This window comes from Trichechus manatus, unplaced genomic scaffold (genome assembly GCF_000243295.1).
Source record: "Trichechus manatus latirostris isolate Lorelei unplaced genomic scaffold, TriManLat1.0 scaffold00093, whole genome shotgun sequence".
In the NCBI taxonomy this organism is placed as follows: domain Eukaryota; kingdom Metazoa; phylum Chordata; class Mammalia; order Sirenia; family Trichechidae; genus Trichechus; species Trichechus manatus.
The window spans coordinates 8,798,838-8,821,323 of record NW_004444029.1 but is presented as its reverse complement, the minus strand read 5'-3'; the positions used below and the strand labels follow the sequence as shown (position 1 = coordinate 8,821,323).

The 22,486-nt window shown below is 42.5% G+C and overlaps 1 protein-coding gene across 4 annotated transcripts in view; it reads left to right on the top strand.

Annotated features, from left to right (window-relative positions):
• UBN2 (ubinuclein 2) overlaps positions 1-21,298 on the top strand; it is a 77,082-nt gene extending 55,784 nt beyond the window's left edge. For all 4 annotated transcript variants that reach the window (XM_023736892.1, XM_023736891.1, XM_023736890.1 and 1 more), the window contains 4 exons: positions 1,618-3,165; positions 10,246-10,477; positions 10,911-11,000; positions 13,875-21,298. In XM_023736892.1, the coding sequence (XP_023592660.1) occupies positions 1,618-3,165; positions 10,246-10,477; positions 10,911-11,000; positions 13,875-13,924 (1,920 nt within the window). In that variant the 3' untranslated portion in view covers positions 13,925-21,298. The remainder of the gene's footprint in view (positions 1-1,617; positions 3,166-10,245; positions 10,478-10,910; positions 11,001-13,874) is intronic.
• The last annotated feature ends 1,188 nt before the right edge of the window (positions 21,299-22,486 follow it).

Below are 22,486 nucleotides of genomic sequence, written 5' to 3'. Positions count from 1 at the left end.
AAAAGAATTATTAATAAAATGTTACTTGAAACACTGATCTTACACTGGTAGCACTGCTGGTGTTATCCCGATACACTCTCCACCTCAGTTTCCATGCTGTTTCTAAGGATGGGATCTTCGCTGGTCTTGTAATGGGATGGCATGTCATGGTAAACCTGCCTCGTCTGCATCCCCATTCATCTTAACAGACGAGTGTGGCCTTCTGCAGTTACACCAGGTACTTCTGATAGGCAGTGAGGTCTTCAGTCAGGGCTTTAGAAGAGAAGCTCAGAGACGCCCTGAGGGAAGTTAGAGCGCAGAGCATTCCTGACAGCTGACTTCTGTAATACCTTAGAAGCGGGTGGTAAAGCCCACTCTTCCCCAGTGTGTCCCCACTTACCGTAAGTGTGGGGTCTGTATAAATCAGTGCAGAAGAGAAGACTCCTGGGTTTGGGCTTACTTAGGGGTTTTGTTTGTTTATTTCTAAGAAACTAGTTGAAGAAGCTGAAATGATTTTTAGCTAATGGTTTTATTTCTTAATCTTACAAAGGAAATGAATCAAATACGTTTTATTTCTCTTCAAAAGGAAACAGTTGCTTTTTAATTCTTTTGCCCTTTGAATAAATTGTGCTCTAATTCTATTATCTCTTCCTTGAATTTTAAGAAAGTTAATTTTTTGTCAAAACAGGCAATATTCTCTTAAGTATTCAGAGTTTTAATTCCCAATACCTTTGTATTCTTAGCTTTGTGCTTTTCTTATAGTTGACACTTAGTAAATATTTGTTGAATGAGTTACAGACGACTTTCAATGTAATGACTAGAAAACAATTTAAGTACACTAAGATTGAATCAGGAGCCCTAGTGGTGCAGTGGTTAAAGTGCTCAGCTGCCAACCAGAAGGTCGGTGATTCAAACCTATCAGCTACTCCACGGGAGAAAGATGTGGCAGTCTGTTTCCATAAAGATTTATAGCCTTGGAAACCCTGTGGGGCAGTTCTACTCTGTTCTGTAGGGTTGCTGTGAGTTAAAATCAACTCAGCAGTGTGGGTTTGTATTTTTGTTTCTTTAGGATTGAATCATCTATCATTTAGATGTTAATTGGTGTTCCGGTTTCTCTCTGTGCTGGCTGGGGTCGCTGCAGGCCAAAGCATAGGAAGAGGCAGAGATGCAGGGAGGCATACATACCATTAGGCCAACATCTTAGCAGATCATACTAGGCAGTCGGGGTAGAGACTTAATATAAAGGTGAGAGTTCTCCTGGGTCAGGGAGAAGAAGAAGAGGAGAGTCTCTGATCAGATGGGTATGGAATAATGCCTGAAGATCTGATATAGGTTGGCAGGGGCTTCATCTGTAATGCAACCAGCGTATGACTGTTCCCTCAGCTTGGTTCCCAGCCCTCTTCTTAGCTGGCTTGCTTTGCTAGGGCAGGTATACCAGATACCTTTGGCTCGGGAGGACAGCTCAGTCAAGAGTGCCATCCTCTCAAAAATTATTTTGATTTTTGACAGTCTCTAAAGAAGATTTCCAATAGAAAAATAATTTTTATCATCATGAGACTTTTAGTTGTTTAAAAATTGATATTTTATAATTTTTTATTAATTATTTTTATTTTTCCCAAACGATGCTGTTTTTGCTAGGACTGCAGTCCAAAAAAGGACCAGAAGACCCCTGCCTCCGTGGCAGCTCCCACTGGCGGCCCCCCGGCGAGCTCCGGCTCCTCGGCCGTGGCCTCCACCAGCTCTGGCTCGGTAGCAGCCCAGGAAACCATCTGCCTTGACGACTCCCTGGATGGAGACTTTTCCTTCCCTTCACCCTCACTGGAGTTGGTTTCTGAAGCTCTAGCTGTTATCAACAGTGGGAACAAGGGTCCCCTAGTTGGCTCCAGGATAAACATGCCAACAACAAAACCTCGTCCAGGACTGAGAGAAGAAAAATTAGCAAGCATCATGAGTAAGCTGCCACTGGCTGCTCCCAAAAAGCTTGATTCTACTCCGACTGCACATTCGTCGAGTCTTATTGCTGGCCACACCGGACCAGTGCCAAAGAAACCCCAGGATTTAGCTCAGACCGGCATCTCTTCAGGCCTTATTGCTGGGTCTTCGATTCAGAACCCTAAAGTTTCCCTGGAACCTTTGCCAGCCAGGCTACTTCAGCAAGGGCTACAGAGGTCAGGCCAGATCCCTGCTTCTTCCTCCTCACAGACCCACGTCTCCTCATCCCAAGCCCAAGTCGCTGCCTCCTCTCATGCTCTGGGAACGTCAGAGGCCCAGGATGTGTCTTCGTTAACACAGGTCACAAAGGTGCACCAGCATTCAGCTGTCCAGCAGAACTACGTGTCTCCATTGCAAGCAACCATTAGTAAATCACAGACCAACCCAGTGGTGAAATTAAGTAATACCCCCCACCTGTCCTGCTCATCCCCACTTATGAAGACTTCAGATAAGCCACTTATGTACCGCCTCCCCTTGTCCACTCCCTCATCTGGAAATGGTTCTCCAGGGTCTCACCCCCTGGTCTCTAGGACAGCACCTAGCACCACTACCTCCAGTAACTATTTAGCCAAGGCTATGGTGTCGCAGATCTCCACGCAGGGTTTCAAATCTCCCTTCTCAATGGCTGCATCCCCCAAACTCGCTGCCTCTCCGAAACCTGCCACATCTCCGAAACCCCTGCCCTCACCTAAGCCTTCTCCCTCACCCAAGCCCTCTCTGTCATCTAAACCTTCAGTATCAACTAAGCTTATGTCTAAATCCAGCCCAACTCCCAAGCCCACTGTATCCCCAAGTTCTTCCAGTCCAAATGCACTAGTAGCCCAGAGTAGTCACTCCAGCAGTAACAACAGAGTCCATAAACAGCCCAGTGGAATGAGCGTCAGTAGACAGTCTCCCACCTTGAGCTTACTACCCGCTAATCGCACTTCAGGCCTTCCGTCTACAAAAAATCTTCAGGCCTCTTCAAAGCTAACAAACTCATCATCCACTGGAACTGTTGGGAAGAATAGCTTGAGTGGAATTGCAGTGAATGTACCTGCCAGCAGAGGTGGCAACCTTAACTCAAGCAGAGCTAATAGGACTAGTCTGTCTGGGGGAACAGGAAGTGGAACACAGGGTGCTACTAAACCGTTGTCTACTCCACATAGACCATCCTCTGCCTCAGGGTCTTCAGTGGTAACAGCCAGTGTGCAGGTATGTATGCTTTACACGTCCGTGTGATAAAACGTAAGATGGCGCCATCCTTCATGTGAGCCCATTTAACCATAGGCTGATTAGAATATAGGTTACCTGTAGTAGGGTGATTATATCTTAAGACCATGGAATTTTCCTGTTACTCACATGACGGAGGTGGTTTTGGATGAAGTTTTTGTTGGGATGTGTTTTGTTACTGGTTTGTTTTTCCCTAGTAAAATATCACGTGCTCACTTTAAACATTTTTGAAAAGCACAGCTAAAATGCATATTTACAACTATGTTGCTTATCAAAGTACTGAACAAAGTAGTAACTGAGGAGTTAAACGTATATTCACTCATCTCCTGTCTTCCTCACCCCAGTCCCCTTTCTCCTGCCAGTTTCATTTTTTATTTAATCCGATTTATACATTCATTTTATTTTTTTAACCATTTATCTTTTCAAATAAATGTTTTTATTTTGCATTAATGTTAAACAGCTATTTGTGCATGTAATTTTCTATGTCATATTAGTGTCAGTAGTCCTTATAGGCCACAGTCTCCCCAGTCCTGAGTTTCTCATTTAAATCTCCCTCTCGGCCGGAGTACTTCACTCACAGAATCCCCTCAAGAAGGGGAACATGACTGCTGGTTCACCTGAGCTCTTGCCCACCTCACCGTTTCTTCCTGTGCTGTCCCACAGGGGTAGGTATAGACTTCCGGCTCACTCATTGTTCCACACCAGACTTTGTAAATGCTGCTGCCCTGATCCTTGCTCAGTATTTAGGATTGAGAAGTCTGAGGCCACTCTGATTTTTTTTTTTGTTCCCTTATAGAGAATAAGCAGCCCTGGAGGCGCAGCAGTTAAAGTGCTTGGCTGCTAACCAAAAAATCAGCAGTTTGAACCCACAAGCCACTCCATGGGAGAAAGATGTGGCAGTCTGCTTCTCTAAAGATCTATAGCCTTGGAAACCCTATGGGGCAGTTCTGCTCTGTCCTGTAGGGTTACTATGAGTTGAAGTCAGCTCGATGTTAAGTGGGTTTGGTGTTAAAAGGAATGTGTTTTCTCTGCCCACATGCTAATGAGCTTTTCTCCTTTTTCTTGAAAGTCAAGCATCCCCAGACCATAGCTGGGCTCATCTGGTTTTTATTAATTTTGTGCCCAGAACATAGTAACACCTTTCCATCTCAGACCTGACTATTTTTTTAGTTCAAGAAAATTCTGTCCTATTATGACTGTGATTATTGTTTCTGAAACCTTTGTCTTAGGTTTTGTTGTTTTTTTTTTTTTTGGAAAACTCATTATTCATGTATTTCATCTTTTTGTCAGCCATATCATCTTCTCTTTCATTGTTTTCCTCTCTCTGCCCCTTTGTATTCAGAGTTTTTCTCAAATTTGTCCTTCACATTACTGACTTGATCTCTTTAATTTTTTTTCCTGAAAAGTAATACTGTATTTTTATGAAAATAACATGTACCTTCTATGTTTGTTTGCCAACCACACCCTCCCCCGTGAGGTATTTTCATAAGTGCTGCTAAGCCAAGTATTTTTTTACACGTAGCTGTAAAAAAAATAATTAGCATAACCTGCTTAAGAAAATACCTTGAGAAGGAGAGCTCGGTTGGCAAATAACAGAAGACCCACGTTATTTGTGTTAAAATACGGTACGTGTTCACTGTAGGCAAATTGAAAAAAAAAGTCATCTGTCATCTCAACACTGCTCATATTTTGTTGGAACTTTCTTAGACTCTTTTCAAGTATGTTTTACACACTATTCTGTTTCATAATCAGCTTTTTTTAATAAACATTTTATGATGTACAGGTTCTTATGTTCTTAAATATTCTTTGAAAACCTGGTTTTTGTTGGCATATTTATTTAATTCTGTTGTCTAAGGAAGTGCTTTCACTTTGTACTGCCTCCTGCATAAATGGAATCAGAATATCCAATGAGAGACTTTTGACCTTGCTGGTTCTACAGGTTCTGTGCTGATAAACACAGGCTCAGGGTTGGCATTCAGTGCACACCTGCAACCCAGATCCTTCTTGTGCCATCACTGAAGGCATGCTAATGTGGAACAAAATTCAGTCAACTGGTACTGCAGCAAGTGAAATCCAGGATTAACGAATGTTTTATCTATATCATTTTACTTTCGTCAGAATTAAAATAACAAAAACAAACTAACTGGTATTAGGGATTATATGTTGAAAATTAAGTTATAGGTAAGGTGTGGGAGTTAGTCCACATTCCAGGTTGTATTCTCTTTATTAAGAAGTTGACTTTCTTAAGTGAATATTTTGATCAAAGGAATGTGTGAAAGGATTATAACAGAAATAGCAGGTCCTTGCCCCATGTTTTCCTCCCTGGTGTCATCCATTTTCAGCTCTTAGCTTTTTCCATCTGTGTCTTTTCAGATAAAAAGCATGAATAGAGAACTTTTAATTCATCCGTTTTAGTATTATCTTTTGACTTCTCTTTATGATGAATAAGGCTTTTAGCTCTCTTACGCCTTCCCCACTCTCCTGAAAGAGTAATGTCACAATTTTTGGTTAAATCCATAACCACATAAATATTGTCTCTGTTGAGCTAAGTATAGTGCACTCTGGTTTCATTTGCTTTCTTATTAGAGATTTTCATTTTTTCCCTGGAGTTAAAAATTGCTTTATTTTTTTTCCACTTACGTAGTTTTCTTTGAACTCAAGTCTTTCTCCATCCTTTGTCAACTATAGAATCTATTGGTTCCGTTTTTTCCTAGAGACCTTCCTATATTTGATCATTTCTCTTTTCCCAGAAGAACCTGGATACCGTCTAATAAATAATTGGTTTGCCCTCAAGGAAGCTACATGGCGAAGTTTGCAGTTTTGAAACGTAACCATTCTCTCCTGGTTTCCTTCCTCTTCTGAATGACTCTATAACCTGGGACCCTGGTGTCCTGCCTCCATGTCTGAGCTCTTTTTCCTTTCTTGTTGGCTTGACTGAAGAATGGTCCGTAGTGGATAAGGTGGTCTCCACCTTTTGGTGTGCCCAGGATGCTTTTGGTTTTAATGCAGCACCTCACTGATGTCTCTCAGCTGCTTATAGCCTCTAGGTCCTGTCTCTGTCACACCAACCCTCAAACCAGATTTCCTACCTGAGCTGCAGAACGTTAGCACCTGATTGAGCGGCACCTCCAGCTGTCTGCTCGCCTACAGGGTGGGAATGGCAGGTCCCAGGTCTGATGGAAGTTAAAATCCTCCGGGTTCAGGTTGTTAGCTCTGTCTGCTTTCTGGTTGATAACTTCCCACTTAGAGACTTCTTTCTTGCCCTTCAGATTAATTTTTCTGTGAATCCTGTCTTTGCCACTTTAGAATTCCAGAAATCATCATTCACTAAGCAAATGTTGACTGTTTAATATGTGCCAGGCACTCTTCTAGGTGCTGGGGTTATAGGCTAAACAACCTACTCAGGATCCCTGCTCTCGTGGAGGATACATTCTAGGTAGGAGAAACAAAAAAACAAGCTCTAAGAAATCTGATAAGTGCTGTGAAGAACTAAACCAGGGCAAGATGACTGAGAGTGATTGCTGCCAGCATGGATAGAGGAGTCAGGGAAGGCCCCTTGGAGGAGGAAATGTTGGAGCAGAGAACTGAATGAGCCATGTGATAACAGGAGGGAGAAACCATGCAGGCAGGGAGGACAGTAGGGGTGAAGCCACCGAGATGGGAAAGAGCGTGAAGTGAAGGCTGGCAGGACTGACTGTAGGGAGGCTTGGTAGGTGTTGACAGCAGAGTAGACCAGAGCCACAGCATGGGGATCTGTGGGCCGAGACCAGGACTTTGGGTTTTGTTCTGTGTGCAGTGGGAAGTCATTGAAGGATATTAAACAGAGGGGCAGTGTGGTCTGATTTAGATGACTCTGGGTGCTGTGGAGAATGGGGGATTGAGGTACACCAAACAAGAATGTGTGGTTTTTTTTTAAAAAAAAAAAAAAAAGATGTAATGCCCACCACAGGAAGGGAAGGTTTTCTTTGCGTTTTCCCCTGGGGATGGAATATAGAGGTCATGGAAAGCATTTTGATTGTGGGGCCTTATCCTGAAGTATGCACCTACTTCATGTTGACAACTTCTGTATGCTCCCAAAGGGTATCAGTGGGACACCCACTTCTGAAAGGTCACCATCTTCTAGGTTAGAAAAACTTACAAATGGCCATGTAACATTTAGATTAGCTAATGTTTCAATTTAGTTTTAAGAACAAATAAAAATGATTGGGAAAGTTCGTTGAAAGTATAAAATGTTAGTTATGTCATGGTATCTCTTTTTATTGCTCATAGTTGTTAATTTAGGAAGTTGCCCTAATTTTTGCTTCCCATCTATTTTAATGTTTCCATTAGCCCCTCAAGAAAAGTTTAAGAAGAGTTCTCCTTATTAGCAGGATTTCACGGTCCTCGCTAGGGGATTGCACTTGGGGCACACAGCCTCAGAGACTCCGCATTGTCCTCTCTAAGACTACAGGGGAAGCATGATTAAAAGAAGAAATGACTCTTGTTGATTTTTAAGTTGATGGAGGATCATTTCTATCCAGGTTGCTTCAAGACATCATTTCTAACTAATATAGTCTCTCTTAAATGTGCCAATCTTGTTTATCGTGGTTGGCATAATAGAGGGAAAGACTGGCAATAACAGTAGTCCGTCATGAGCATCAAGTGACGGAGATTTGTTGTTGGTGTTGGAGGAACTTGTGGTAGGGAGAGAAGAAAGAACGGCTTTGTTGACGATGTGCTTATCATGTCTTCCAGTTTATGCTGCCTAAAGACTGAGGCGTCAAGTCCGCGGGCCTGTAAAGAATGAGTTTAGTGATGATGGCAGTTAACACATGAGGTGGGAAGCTGACTGAGGAAGACTCTGAGTTCAGTGTGGACATGCCAGATTGGTGGGTGTTAGAGCCCAGTTGGAGTTATTCACTTAACTCTTAGAAACGCAGGACTGGAATTGAGATGAGTGGTTAGAACTGTGGATGTAAATTTGAGAGAGAACAAATGAAGGTGATAAGGAAGAGGAGAGATTAGAGAGGTATTGAAAGAACCAGGTTAGAAGGCTTCTTGAGGATGGTCTTCATTTTCTGTCCAGCAGTGGCATGGACCAGGAAGTGTATAAACGTATATAATGTGGTATATACCTATGAGGAAGTTGCCTACATTTTTCTTGAATGTTAAGAAACAAATGAAACAATTGGTGCTTTATTAATTAATAATGTTTACTGGTAGAAATAATCAATACACAAAATAAAACAGACGATAGCTAACATATATGATTATTGCCTTAAAAAAATCAAAGAATTCAATTTTCCTGACCAAATCTAGAACTGTAAATTTTTTACCAGGGGAATTTGGAGTTGGTAAAATAAGACAACAAAAGAAAACTCACAGTGGCAGAGACTACAATAGGTAATACCTGATATAGAGAAAAATTAATTGTATCGTTTTCGTTGATAAATGCACATAGATAAAAACAAAGTCAAAATGGGAAAAAATGATTAACTCCTGTGTACAAAGTTGATCAAAGACTTAAAGTAGCTTAATGGCGTATACTTAAGGAATTTCTCAATGAAAGCTTATCACTGTTGGTATATGTCTGATTTGAGTGTTTGTTTTTGTAATCATGGCCTCAGAACCTTGGTGGAGAAAGTATCAAAACATTGTCTAACTTACCTCAGGGAGCCTAATTTCAGGAAAGTAGGGGAAATGGCAGCCAGCTTTCAGAAGCTAAGGAATGACTAGGTAGTGTGTGAAGGGAGGCCTCATTCAGTAAGGTTGATAATAAAAGGAATGCAAATAAGTAAGATTGAATGCAAATAAGTAAGATTGAATGCAAATAAGTAAGATTGTTGCTGGGGCTTGGGGGAAAGCTGGGGAATAGTGACATGGTTGCAAAAGGAGAGAAGAGATAGGGGAAGGCAGAGGAGATGTGGAAGTGATGGTACAATAGTAGAAATTGTTCAAGCAAGTTCTGCACAGGTGGGATTCACGGCATAGGGGAAGTGCGGGAACAGGTAAGGCTGATGATGTGGAAGAACGTCCTCGGTGGGATAGGCTCGTCTCTTCAAGGTCATGTGATGAGAGTAAAGGACAGAGCCCAGACTGCGAGAGAATGTCAGTCTGCAACGGCAGCAGCTTCAGGGATTGTGCCAGGAAAGACTGTCAGATAAACAGTAAAACAACTGAGCATTTTCAAAGGCAGAGTTGAAATTGTGTGGAATTAATTACTGGTGGTTTGGGTCTGTGGGCTAGGATCACAAGTGGAGAAGTGGAAATCTCAAGTTAGGAATGAGTGCGTTAAGAGAGCCAGCGTTAATATAGCAAACCAAAAACCAAACCCACTGCCGTCGAGTCGATTCCGACTCATAGTGACCCTATATAAGACAGAGTAGAACTGCCCCATAGAGTTTCCAAGGAGTGCCTGGTGGATTCGAACTGCCGACCTTTTGGCTATGAGCCGTAGCACTTAACCAGTATGCTGCCAGCGTATCCATTGTTGATATGGGCACCGTTAAAACAGCTGCTGAGAAATCTAAAGTGGTGATGAAGAGCTGAGTATGCTAATATTTCCAAATATAATTTGCAGATTTTCAAAACCAGTATTGGTAGCTCTTTGAAATATATTGTCCGCCTTAATTTCTTTCCTCACAGAGTTTCTGTTAGGGCATATAAGACGGTCTTGCACCCATGAGGGTGTTAGTAAGTCCATTTAGGTTAAGCACTTTATTTCTTTTATATTTTGACCCCTGGTTTCTGCCATCCGAGGAGCGCTGGTGGCACTGTGGTTACGTGCTCAGCTGCTAACCAAAAGATTGGCTGTTTGAACCCACCAGCCGCTCCACAGGAAGAAGATGTGGCAGTCTTCGTCCATAAAGATTACTGTCTTGGAAACCCTATGGAGCAGTTCTGCTCTGCCCTGTAGAGTCACTCTGAGTTGGAATTGACTCACAGCAACAGGTTTTTTGCCCTCCACCACAGGAGCATGAACAAATAAAGCCACGGCCCTGTGTCCCTGAGGGCACTGAGTAAAGGAGTTAGTATAGGTTAAGCCCTTTGTTTCTTTTCCGTTTTGACCCCTGGTTTCTGCAGTCCACAGCAGGAGCGTCATTATTGGCTAATGCCTCACCTCTGACTCTCATGACATCACCTTTGTCTGTAACAAATCAAAATGTGACTCCTTTTGGGATGCTGGGTGGCCTTGTTCCAGTGACCATGCCCTTCCAGTTTCCCTTGGAGCTACTTGGCTTTGGAACGGACACAGCTGGAGTGACAAGCACCTCGGGATCTACCTCAGCCGCTTTCCACCACAGCCTAACTCAGAGTAAGTGGGCTCTTGCGCTGACGGGGCTGTCTAGTGGGACAGAGCAGGAAACCACGCTGCTTTATACCCACTGAGTGTTGTCACCTTGGAGTGAGTGAAGATTACAGAGGTGTTTTTTTTTTAAGAAATATAGTTTGCTTCATCAGTATATAGCAAGACAGATTACTGGGGTCTGGGATTTTCTTTACAATTTTTTTATGAACCGTCTATACCACATTTTCTACCTTAAATGAAATTCATAATAAGAGGAAGTCAGATTTGCTGGGTTATTTGCATGCACATAGACATTTATATGTGTAAGTCTTTAAAAATGTATTTACTTGAAGTCAGAGGCTGTGCGTGCATTTGATGAATCAAACTGTTTTTGTTCTTGATCTGAGAGGGCTCCAGTTCAAGTCTAGAAAAGGTCACTGACAAGTCTCTTTTCCTCTAGATTTACTAAAGGGTTTACAGCCGGGAGCTCAGCACGCAGCACCACTTTCCCACTCCCCTCTGCCTGTACACTTACAGCAAACATTTCACGGTAAGACAGCTGCCATTTCTTCTCTCCTCGTGCCTTATTTCAGCATACAGATAGAGATCGTGCTTTTCTTTGTTGAAAAAATGTGGATGGAATGACAAAGGTTGGGAAAAACAAATTTTCATATGACTGAATCCTCATTGGCAACAAACTCCTTTTAAAAGAGAGAGAATAAGTAAAGAAGGTCTTCTGTTATGTGTATATGAAGAGTGAGCCTTGCTGAGTTCAGTTCATTAGATGAACCAAGAACAGGATTTGTAAAGCATTTTACAAAGGCTATGTGCAGTAATTATAATAGTTTACCTTTAGTGAAGGCTTACTAAGTGCAAGATGGTCATGTGACTGCTTACATTAATCTTCACAGCGGGCCTGTGAAGTATACAAACTGTCCCCTTTTTACAGATCAGGAAGCCGAATCAGGGAGCTCAAGATAACACATAGTAAGGGTTTGATGTGCGATTCAAATGCATGGCCTGTATTCTTAACCATTAAACTTTCTGCCCCTGAGTAGTAATGAAGTTGCTATGACCCAGCCTGTATCCTTCATGTCCTTGCAGCCCAGCTAGGTCACTCTTGAAGCTGAAGTTAGTGGACACAGCGTGTGAAGCCTTGGCTGCAGGACGTGGGATATGGGTTGGGCCATATTAACTTAACACCAAGTTTGGGTTCTTGCTGTCACCAGCAGTTGACTGTTGATACTATTCCAAAGGCTGCTTTAAGGATCTTTTGAGCAGAGATGACTGCTCAGCCGTCCTCCCTACCTAGGAAGTTGACTGGGGCCTCACTGGTCTTTGAACCAGTTTACAGTTGACCACAATGTGGAAACGAGCTGTGTGGCATCTCCAGGCCACAGGTTGGCATTAATCCCCTGGAAGTCCTAAGTGGTGAGCTGCCCCACACTCACTCCTTGAGGAATGGATAGAAAACCCAGTCGTGCACAACTGCTGAGACAAAGTAGGCACAGATGTCAGGGTCCTCAGGCCCCTGAACTCGTCGATCAGGCTTCATTAAACTAGGAGGGTCTTTGCCTTTGACTAAAGCAGTTCCAAGCTGGCCGTGACAACTGCGTGGCATGGGTCTGGCCCAGAGCTGTCCACTCCTGGGCAGATGGGCACCCACGTGACCCCTGCTGAGACAAGGCCCCCTGTCCGGCAGCACCACTGTACAGAGGGGAAGGGAAGTATGGCTGTCGACATGTGATTGAAGTGGGACTGTTTGAAATTTTTGTTTTATAAAAACATTTCAAAGCATGAGTCACTGGACTTGGGGGTCAGGCCTGGGTTTGATTCCAGAACTGCCACTATGACCATCACATCTCTTGCTTATAAATCAGGGATAATAAGGTGTTTTTAAGAGGCTTCTTGTGAGAAGTTAATAAAAATAACTGATTTAAACCTTCCAGCATAGTACCTGATAACATAGTAAGAGCTCAGTAATGTGAATTTTCTTTATCGCCTGAAGCAGGTGTCAGCAAACTTTTTCTGTAAAGGGCCAAATAGTAAATATTTTAGGCTTTGCAGGCCATATGATCTGAACTCTGCCATTTTATTGCAAAAACACCCACAGACAATATGTAAACGAATGAGTGTGGCTGGGTTCCAATAAAACTTTGTTTACAAAAACAGGTGGCAGTCCAGATTTGGCCTTTGGGCTGTAGTTTGCTCAACCCTGGTCTAAGGAATCTCACAGTCCAGCTAATATGAGTATTTTATTTTGTTAATTAATTGTAGCTTCTTTGAGCAAAACCCCACTTAAAAACACCTTGCTAGTTTATGAATTTAATTATACCTCAGGTCAAAGCCTTTCTACAAACAGGTGTATAATATCTCACTATAAACCGAAAAACCAGTCTCTCAGATACGCTCACCGAAGCAGTTTTGACAGTATTCTTCATGTACAACTTCTGAAATAATCATCTGGCCTCACTGATGGATCTTTCCTTCGACAGAGGCAGTTGTTCTGTTGTGTTTAGGTTTTGCTGGAGGGATTTAGGTATTACATGGACACACCAGGCCATGTGACTTCTGCGGTCTCTTCCAGCCTTAGAGCCTGTTATTATAATGCGATAGTTTGTTCCTCTCCACTTCTACTATTCATGCCTCTTCCCTTAAAGTAAAGGCTCCCTCCTCCTGTCTTTTTCTCTCAGGCCTGGGGGTTGTCTTTGAGGCTTTGCTCTTGGGGCAGCGACCTATGAGAGACTGTGTATTCTGTTGGCTCTTGATCTCATTGAGCTCCGCTCTTGCCCAGTTTTTGTGGCAACTTAGGTGGCACTTAACTGGAGGGATCAACATCTTCCTCACAAACAGCCAGACAACCACGTGTACAAAACAGAACCATGGTCCCCAGTAGCCGACTTTCCTGTTACAGCAGCTTAGGACCAAACAAGGACTCAGCTGGGTTTTCACTGCCAGTGGCCCCTTTCATTTACGTAAATAACTGAGAATTGATCGCCAGTACCACGGGAAGAAATTTAATTCCACTTGCAAGAAATGTAGGTTCACCCTGTCTTCTAAAGAAATCAAAAGATGTGGTAGGTCCCTTGAAGGTGACAATTAATATGTCTTCTGGTTCCTCTGTAATCTTGACAGCATTTGACACAGTTGGCTGTGGGGCAGATGATAAATACTTGCTGAAATTGTTTTTATAGACCACCGAAACCAGTTGAGCCTCAGTCATCTGAGACGAGGATGATTCTTGTTGCGTTTTTATCTCCTCTGTGTTTTATCAACCTTTGTAATGCTACAGTGTGTAGGATATTCAAAATGAACTTTTTAGCCATGTCATCCACATAAAAGTTAATTGTGCTTTGTTTTGTTTTCCTTACGTACTTTTTAATAACATGCCAACCCATACCAATCCAACATCTCTTTTTCTCAGATGGAGGCCAAAGTAAAGGAGACAGTAAACTGCCGCGGAAATCTCAGTGACTTCCCAGCGAGCAAAGGCGAGGAGGCGTGTGATTGGCTGGTGGACTCTACCTGAAGGGAAAGTACTTGTGTGGTCACAGCTGCTGCTTCTGTCGATGTTTACATTCTCTCGTCCCAAGCACTGTGGTGAGGAGGAAAGAAAAAAAAATTACTTGATCAAAGCCAGGTGCAGGAGGAAGCAATGCTTTCGTGCAAAGTTAGTGACCTTTGGTCTCTTCTAAAGAAAGACAGAGTTACCATATTAACTGACTTGAAAGAGACTCAGTTGTCAAACCCACAGAAGTACAAATTTGATTTTTCCCGGGGGAGGAAGAGGAAGTTGAGAGGATTCGGGGGTGGACACCATCCATCTTAGGGGTCGGATCTGGATGCTCGCCGGCATAATTGTGTAATAAAAGGCAGTATCCTGGAATTAGGCCAGTTAGTCAGGAGTATGATCATGTCTGTTGGAGTAGACTACGCAGCATATTTGCCACACACACAAAAAAAAATAGTGGCCCTACATCTGATGTAGCAGTAGCTGAATATGTGCCGTGTCCTCAGAAATCCTGAGCAAACTGGAATCTTCCCAGAGGGCAGCTCCCCACGCAGAGCAGTGGGCGGGAGATGCCGGAGGAGAGTTGTGTTAGCGCAGTGATGTATGTTACTGAGTCACCGTGGTTTCTAAAGTCAGACGAAACCTAGACGTCCCCTTTTTGTAAAAGGGTCAGTCACATCTTCCGTTCAGAAGCAGGTACTTAACTCTTTTCTTCAGGTGATTTGTGCATCTGGTATTGACGGTTAGTATTGCCGCTCTTGATGTTAAAATGGGACTGTGTTCACATTTTTCTCTTGCAAAGTGGGGCTCCTTTGCTCTCAGGCTGCTGCTTCAGTGCTCTGAGCCGTCACAGGCCGGCCAGCGCCAACTGTCGGGAGCCCCTGCGCCCCTCACTTGCCCTCAGTTCACAGCTTCTTGTTCTCTTTCTCTCAGCTGGCGGCTCTTCAGGGGGTCTGAGCTGCTGGCACACTGCGTAGGCCTCTGTGGTCATTCAGGATGGCATTCGTCCATTTGGGATTTTGAAGATGCTATTTTAAAGAAAGAATTACATTAGGGTGAAGGGATTATTTTTTATAACATTCACAGCACGTTTGTACTCCCTATGTCCAATGTAGCAAAATTGATTTGGAGCAGTTAGGATCTTAAAGCTTTACTAACGTTGGTGTGAAAGTAAACCTCAGATAAGACTCCTTCGTTATGCAAACGGCATAGCCCACAAAGGACGTTAAGGGAGAAATGTATCTGTTTGGATGCATTTGATTTGATTTTTTTCACCTCATCCTTTTTCTCCTGCTTTTTTTTTCCTATTTAGGCTTCTAAATGTTTTCAGACTGTGCCCATAAGGGTGGTTTAAGCTCGTTACATGGTCCATGGATAATAACAGACTAATCTAAAAAAACAAAGTTACAAAACCTATTCAGCATCAGGCTGGTAGTAGCAAGATTTCGCTCATATGTCTTCATTACACATCACCCTATACCATTAAGTTTATTTAAATGAAAGTATTATTTATTTAATACTTTTCTCCTCTGATAAACAAAAGCCCCAAATGATCTATAGGACTGTGAATAAATTTCCGCAGATCTGTTCAGATCTCTATGCCTCTACTTCGGCTTCAAAGTCACATTGGCTGGCTTCATAGTAACTAGTTAAGAAATAATGAAAACTTTAGTTCCAAGAACTTGTTACAATAAGGGGAAAAGATTGTTTCAAAGGAATCATTGATACAATTTCTTGGCTTCTAAGAGTTTAGTTTACCAGTGAAACAAACAAGAATGTCATGTCCACCTCAGTGGGCACTTTGGGAGGACCGTGGTGTCTTGCAGAAAGATCTGACTTGCATTGGGTATGTTTGATTAAGGTTTGGCTGGTTTTTCATTGGGGCCGTTTACCAGTTCTTGGTTTGTTCCAGTGTGGTGGACCTCTTACTATTCTCTAATTTGAGAAAAAATGTCTTTGCTAGTATCTGGGTAAGTGATAGGAGCTTTTCCTTGGAAAGATAGTCTTTGTTTTACTTCTCATACCAGGAGAGAAATCAGATCTTTTCAGAGTGCATATTGATCTGTCTTCCTGCTGACCATTGTGCATGTACACACGTATACATAGTGTGTGTGCGCCTGTATACATGGAAATATAGATGCACACACACAGAGGTATATATAAATTCATCATAGGTTTAAATCAAGAAATAATGTTAATTTCTTAACCCATCAGTTCTGAATCATGCCTTATGAAGATCCCTGCTGACTCCTTTCTTTGTTGTCATTAGAAAAAACATCATGAACTCTTCCCCCAGCATCATTGTATACAAACTAGTCAGATGTCTGAAGGCCCTCGGCTCTTAAGAAGTCCGTACGGGGGGCTTCTATTTTTTTTCTCTTCAGTCTCGATGCCTGAAGAGCAGCTGCCAGGCCCCCTCGCCCACCACGTTTGCACTGACCCCACCTCCTTCCTCTCAGTCCAGTCCCCCTCTTGGTGTACAGATGGGTCAGACAACTTGTATATCATGCGTGGATAAAGTGTGATCAGAGTTCCTGCGTGTAGACCATAACATTGAAAATGGCGTCCGTGCTTCATGGCCACCTGTATTCACAGTTTTTCGTACTAAAAACCAACGTGTAAATTGGTTATTTTTAGCACAGAGACTTGCGACTCATACTGTATTTTTGCACTTGAAATCGAATCATGTTATTTTTTAAGGTGGTGAGTAGTCTGAAAGGCTGTAGAGTGACATGTTTCCAGAGAGCGTTAGCAACACCCCAATGCAAAAATAATCAGCACACTTAATTACGTCCCGTTTGTGGGATTCTTGATTCAGGAAGACTGAGCTGTTTGTTTTCAACACTATCTTGTGTTTTAAATTGCCTTCACTGATGATATAAGCTGTTACTGTACATACAAGTTAATCCTCAGTATTCACAAGCAATAATGGGCAGCGGAGCTGTCTTCCGAGACAGTGCTGGGCCTCAGATGGAGACTGTTTGGGAGCAAAGTGTCAAGCTCATTCAGAGCCTCCAAAGTAAATGCAAGCAATAATTTCCATTATAAGTCTATGATAATGCTTTCTCGTATGCTTCTGAGATCAGAGGGTTTAAAAAAAAAAAAAATCATGATTTTTAAGCGGCCTGAAGAAAAAGGTTTCGAGAAAAGAAGTGAGGTTAATCCCAAGGGACAAAGTCCTGATCTCGTTTTGAGGACATGAGAGGATTGTGTTAGTGTGTTCTCTCATGCCCACCACCCCTTGGATGGATGTTGTTAGCCCCATTACATTTTTTACATCATAAAAGCTGAGTTGGGTTTATTGTATCACCAAGGTAAAGGGGAAGAACTGGGCATGTGTTTGAATGCTGTGGGTTTGACACCTGGTGGAAAAAACTTGCTGGAAGTGATTTTAACCCAGGCTGTTTTTTTTCCAAAGCAGATCTGAATTGTTTACTACCCAGGGTTGGGAAGGGCAGGCACTTCCAGTCTTTCTCCTCTGGTTGCCCTCTGCCACACCCCTTTCCCCCTCTACTTGGTTCAAGACATTTTATGAAATAAAAATTCTCCTGTTATTCAAACTGCCATTGATTATGAGAACTCTGTACCCCTTGGGATCATCTCTTAGGGCTCCAGTTGTCTGTCATATTTGCTGCTACGTTTGTGTAATGAACTTTGCCTGTATTGGTTGACTTCAGTCTAATTGACAGTTCTTTATTTCTAGGGGGTTTTATCCTATAATTTGACCCATGTATAGAATTAGGATGCTTTATTTTAGGAGTGTATCATAAAAGCACACTGGTCCCTGTATTTTTATCATGTAGGTTTCACATTTGATTATTTTGTTGGTTCATTTGTGTTTTTTAAGTTGGAAATAGAAGAATGAGAAAAGTCTGTAATCAGGCCAAACTTGAGAACTTCCCCTGTGCTTCAGCACTGTAATTTCTGCTGACCTTAGGTTCTCAGAAGGGGCACTTTTATTTTCTGTTATGCGAGTGTGGTTGGTTTTTTCGTTTTGTTTTGTGCTTTGGGGAGGGGCTTTTGTCTTTATAATAATGAAGCAGAAGAAAAATAACAGTAGTAGATAAAAGACTGATTACAAGAACATGTTATGCAGTTTTATTTTATAAAACTTTAAGGGGAAAAGTGTAACTCTTTGTAAATCACTTCTTAGCTCTGGTAAAATGCTAGTGCTACTCCTAAAACATGCTCAGTTCAGGCCTTTGTCTTTGTTAAGTGCCTTTTTTTTCTTTTTTTTTCTTTTTTCCCCTCTCTTTTGAAATTGTTCTCAGATATCCTAAAGTACAGGCTGATAAGTCGGGGATTCAGGAGGAAGAACCTCAGACTTGCCAACATCATGTCATGCTGTAATACTCTTCCTTTTCTGTATATGTGTACGGATATATGTGTAAGATACATATGTATATATGTTTGTGTGTGCGTATATATATGTATGTATTTATACGCACACACAAACATATATATAATACGTATATATATATATATAAAACTAGTAGCTGCTGTACCATTGCATCCTTTCTGAAGACTCCCCTTTCAATAATGTTTGCAAAACTTCTGCCTTGTCTGTTCCATTGCTTTTAGTTGCTTGAAATGGGCAATTGGGACATTGCCTTTTTACATGATACTATCTTCATTTCAATATCTGTTTGTGCAAGTTAACAAAAATATATATCACAAGTCAGTTATTAGACGTAAAATAAATTTAGCAGACTCATTGACTCTTCCTGGATGGAACCCACTGCTTTGTCCCTTCAAACTTTGCCTAAGTAACATGGGAGAAAGCAGTGGACTAGCAAGGGTCTTCTGTGGGTCACGTTGGTAAGGCACACTGTGATGGGCGAGAGTAAGGACCACGGGGTCATGTCTGAATAATTTGTGAAGGAAGTTAGCACCTTCGTCAGCATTAAAGATGCATCGTATTTCCTCCTGGGAAATGCATTTTGAAGAATTCATAGCTGTGCATCTGTTAAAAGGCTGATAAACTTAGAAAAAAATTCAGATGATGAGAAAACACATCACCTATAGCATTCTCAAGAGACCTTCACTTTTGTTTTTATTTGCTAGATAATTTTACACCGGCTTAATCCGATTTCTGGTTACTTAGATTTCTCGTAGTTTTCAGCATCTATGCTTTACCTGTTTCTTGTTAATGGGGACTAAGTTGAACCAGTCCTCAAAGACCCAGTGCAAATACATCTGCGAATTGCCCCCTTTTAAGTCAGGTTTTGATTAGAGGAGACGGGTGGCCCAGAAGGAGACAGCAAAGACCCCTGCTAGTGAGCGTGGACTCGTGTCACTCGGACTTACTGTGTTTAGGGGGGTATTGTGTGACCTTCGTGCCTCAGGTTACCCATTGCAAAAGTGGGTATAACAATATTCACCTACCTCCCAGGGATAGCAGAGACTTTACTATTTCAAAAGTATTCTGAGTTTTTCTAAAAATGTCCTATATAATTAAAAATAGTATTATCATCTTCCTGCAGAGACTGAAAAATGTTTCCCTTATAATGGGTACAAAAAAGCACCATGTGATTTTTAAGTTAAAAAAAAAAAAAGTCACTGGAATTCTAATTTAGATACATATTTGTTATTTAAACATATTATATTTGTGATGGGATAAAATGGTTAGTTTCAGGTTAATGGGGTTGGGGGGAGAATGACACTGAGCTTCATGATTGCAAGTGGGTTTTTGAACCTTTTGTGGTGTTACTACTGGTGCGATTTTTGCCTGTCCTGGAGCTCAAGCTAGGTAAAGTTTGGATGATTGCTTATGGGAGATGATCAGTGATCTTGACAGTTTTATCTGCCTCACATTTCCATCTTCTCAGTCTGATTTCCTTAAAATACTTGTTTGGTGATGGACAGCTGAACTTTGAACTTTCTAAGAATGAATGAGTCTCCACGTTCTTGTAAGTCAGAGCGCACTGCTCCTTTAGTTAGCTGTTTCTGCAGCTTTGCACTGAGGGCAAGCACTACACAGTCAGCCGTGCGCACTGTTGGCCAGTCTCCGTTTGTGAGTCCTGCTGCTTCAACCATGGAAGAGTTGGAGGCAACCTGTGCTTCCTAGCCAGGGCAGGGGTGGGTGGGGGTAGAGGGAAGCTTGCTTCCCCCAGCCCCCAGGAGGAAGTAAGGATTCCCTGCCTATGAAGTCCTAGTACATCAGCTTTCCTCTTATCATTCAAAACAGCAGCTACAACAGGAAGAATGGATGCTGCCTTGCTGATTAAGGCTGTTGTTCCTAGTGTGTTTATAGATGTAAATTGTAGTTCAGCTCCTATTCAGGGTCAGAAAGAGAACGAATGAATTATCCAGCTTGAGTCAGAGGAAGCAAACAAAGCTGGGCAGGGGGTTAGGGGGGTTGTTTAACTCCCAGGTTTGGCCAAGGCCCAGTTAATCTCTAGTGACAGGACTTTATTATTATTATTTTGGGGGTTTTTGTTGCTTTTCCCAGATAAGGCCTTAGTTAGTAGCCTCTCAATATCAACTATGCAGATAAACATACTCTTTATTTCCCACTATTGGTCTACATTTTTCCTCTGTTTCCATTTTTCAAATAACAGATGCTAAGACTTCTGCCCAAAGAAATAAGGCATAAGGGTTTTGTTGAATTTGTGTGTTCCACTAGGGAAAATTAACAGAGAAGCATAAAATAGAGATATTTTGTGTGTCCGTCTAGCCTAAAATGTGAACTTTATATTCAGAAACTAAGGACAGCTCCTCTCACTAGTGCAGAACCGTAGGTGGTCTTATGGATGTCTTTGGGTCGTCGTTAGGGTGAAATCATCCCAGAGCTCGATACTGAGAAAGGTTCAGATTCTGTGGCACGGTGTTGGGGTTTGTAGAACTAAACAGAAGGTCGGACTGATTGAGAAGAGCTCGGATTGTTAATGCTGGAGTCTTTTCCTGTAGTCTTCATTCTTTCCTCTGGTCCCAGCCACCAAGGTGACCTCCTAACAACCGGTTGATCGACTGGAACATAAGCCACATACTAAGAGGCTGGGGAGGGAAGGTTTAACTTTCTTCGACATCCTTTCTTCACCCACTTGGGCAGACTATCCTGTGTCCCCACTGAATTGAAAAGTAAAGGCTCCAGGGATGTTGTGGGATCTTGTTTACAGCCCAGCAGAGGACCCAAGCAGGGACTCTTAGAAAATTTCCATCAAACTGCCTTTTTTTCCTCATATACCCCAAAGTAAATTTGCTTGAAAGTAGCTGTGGGTGATCTTTATTTAGTTTCTCTGTCTTATAATACTTGTACTTCTCAGCCTTCCCTGCATATTTCTATTTCACAGTAGTTTGTTTAGCATTTAAACTTTAGACACTTTTCCAAACAGTTACCCAAACAGGTCAAAATGCTGTTAGAAAGAAGTAGTATAATTAAGGGGGCCTGTCTGTCCAGGGGAAACCCTGGTGGCATAGTGGTTAAGCGCTACAGCTGCTAACCAAAAGGTCAGCAGTTCGAATCCGCCAGGCGTTCGTTGGCAACCCTGTGGGGCAGTTCTCTGTCCTGTAGGGTCACTATGAGTTGGAATCGACTCTCGACAGCAGCGGGTTTGATTTTTTTGTTTTTATCTGCCCAGGACTTGGTCGTGACTGGTGACTGGAAATTTTTTTGCTCTTCTCTTTTGTTTTAAAAGATAGATTTCTGTACTACAGAATATGATGGTAGCTCCATTCCATTGTGAGGTTGTTCCAACATGACTGGGAAGAGACACAGACCTTGTGGGAGCTCTTCCATCCCATCATGCTCTGCCTTGCTTGCTCTCATGCCTCTCCTGGAGTCAGCCGGCTTCCAGAAGTTCCAGGTCAGATAGGCCCTTGACTCCTCAGCAACGTTATGTTCCCCAGAAGACTCTCCATTTGTAATTTGCCTGCATTTTGGTACCAGTAATCTAATTCTGTTTTGTCTTAAGTCTGGTTTTAAGACATTCTGTAATAGAGCACTAACAGAAGCCTAGTTGAGACACAAACGAGGTGACTGTTCCCTGAGATAACTTGGGAACACGTTTGTTTTTGAAGTTAGCAGCTCCATCCACCCACAAAGCACAGTTAGGGCTTGGCCGCAGCCACGACCAGCCAGGGGTATGGTGTCTCGTGTGACAGCCAGCCCTGAGCTTGGCAGATCCTAGCCGTCTGTGTTTTCTATCCTTGCAGCTGCAGTCGCCCTCCTTTTTGGTGGTCGCTGCTGTTCGCGGGCAGAGCGCTCTCCGCCAGTACGTGGGCTGCTCTTCCCTGTACCTGCACAGTTACCAAGGATTGCCCCAGTTTGGGCTAGAGGTGTTAACATAGAAAGAAACTCTTCTCCATGAAGAAAGCTATTAGTGTTTTATTTAGTTAGTTGGGAATTTGGCCAACTTTTTTAAGTCCTGGCTATGCCTATAAGAGCCCTGGTGGCACAGTGGTTAAATCACTTGGCTACTAACTGAAAGGTCAGTGGTTTGAACCCACCAGCTACTCGCTCCATGGGTGAAAGCTGTGGCAGTCTGCTTCAGTAAAGATGACAGCCTTGGAAACCCTACGGGGCA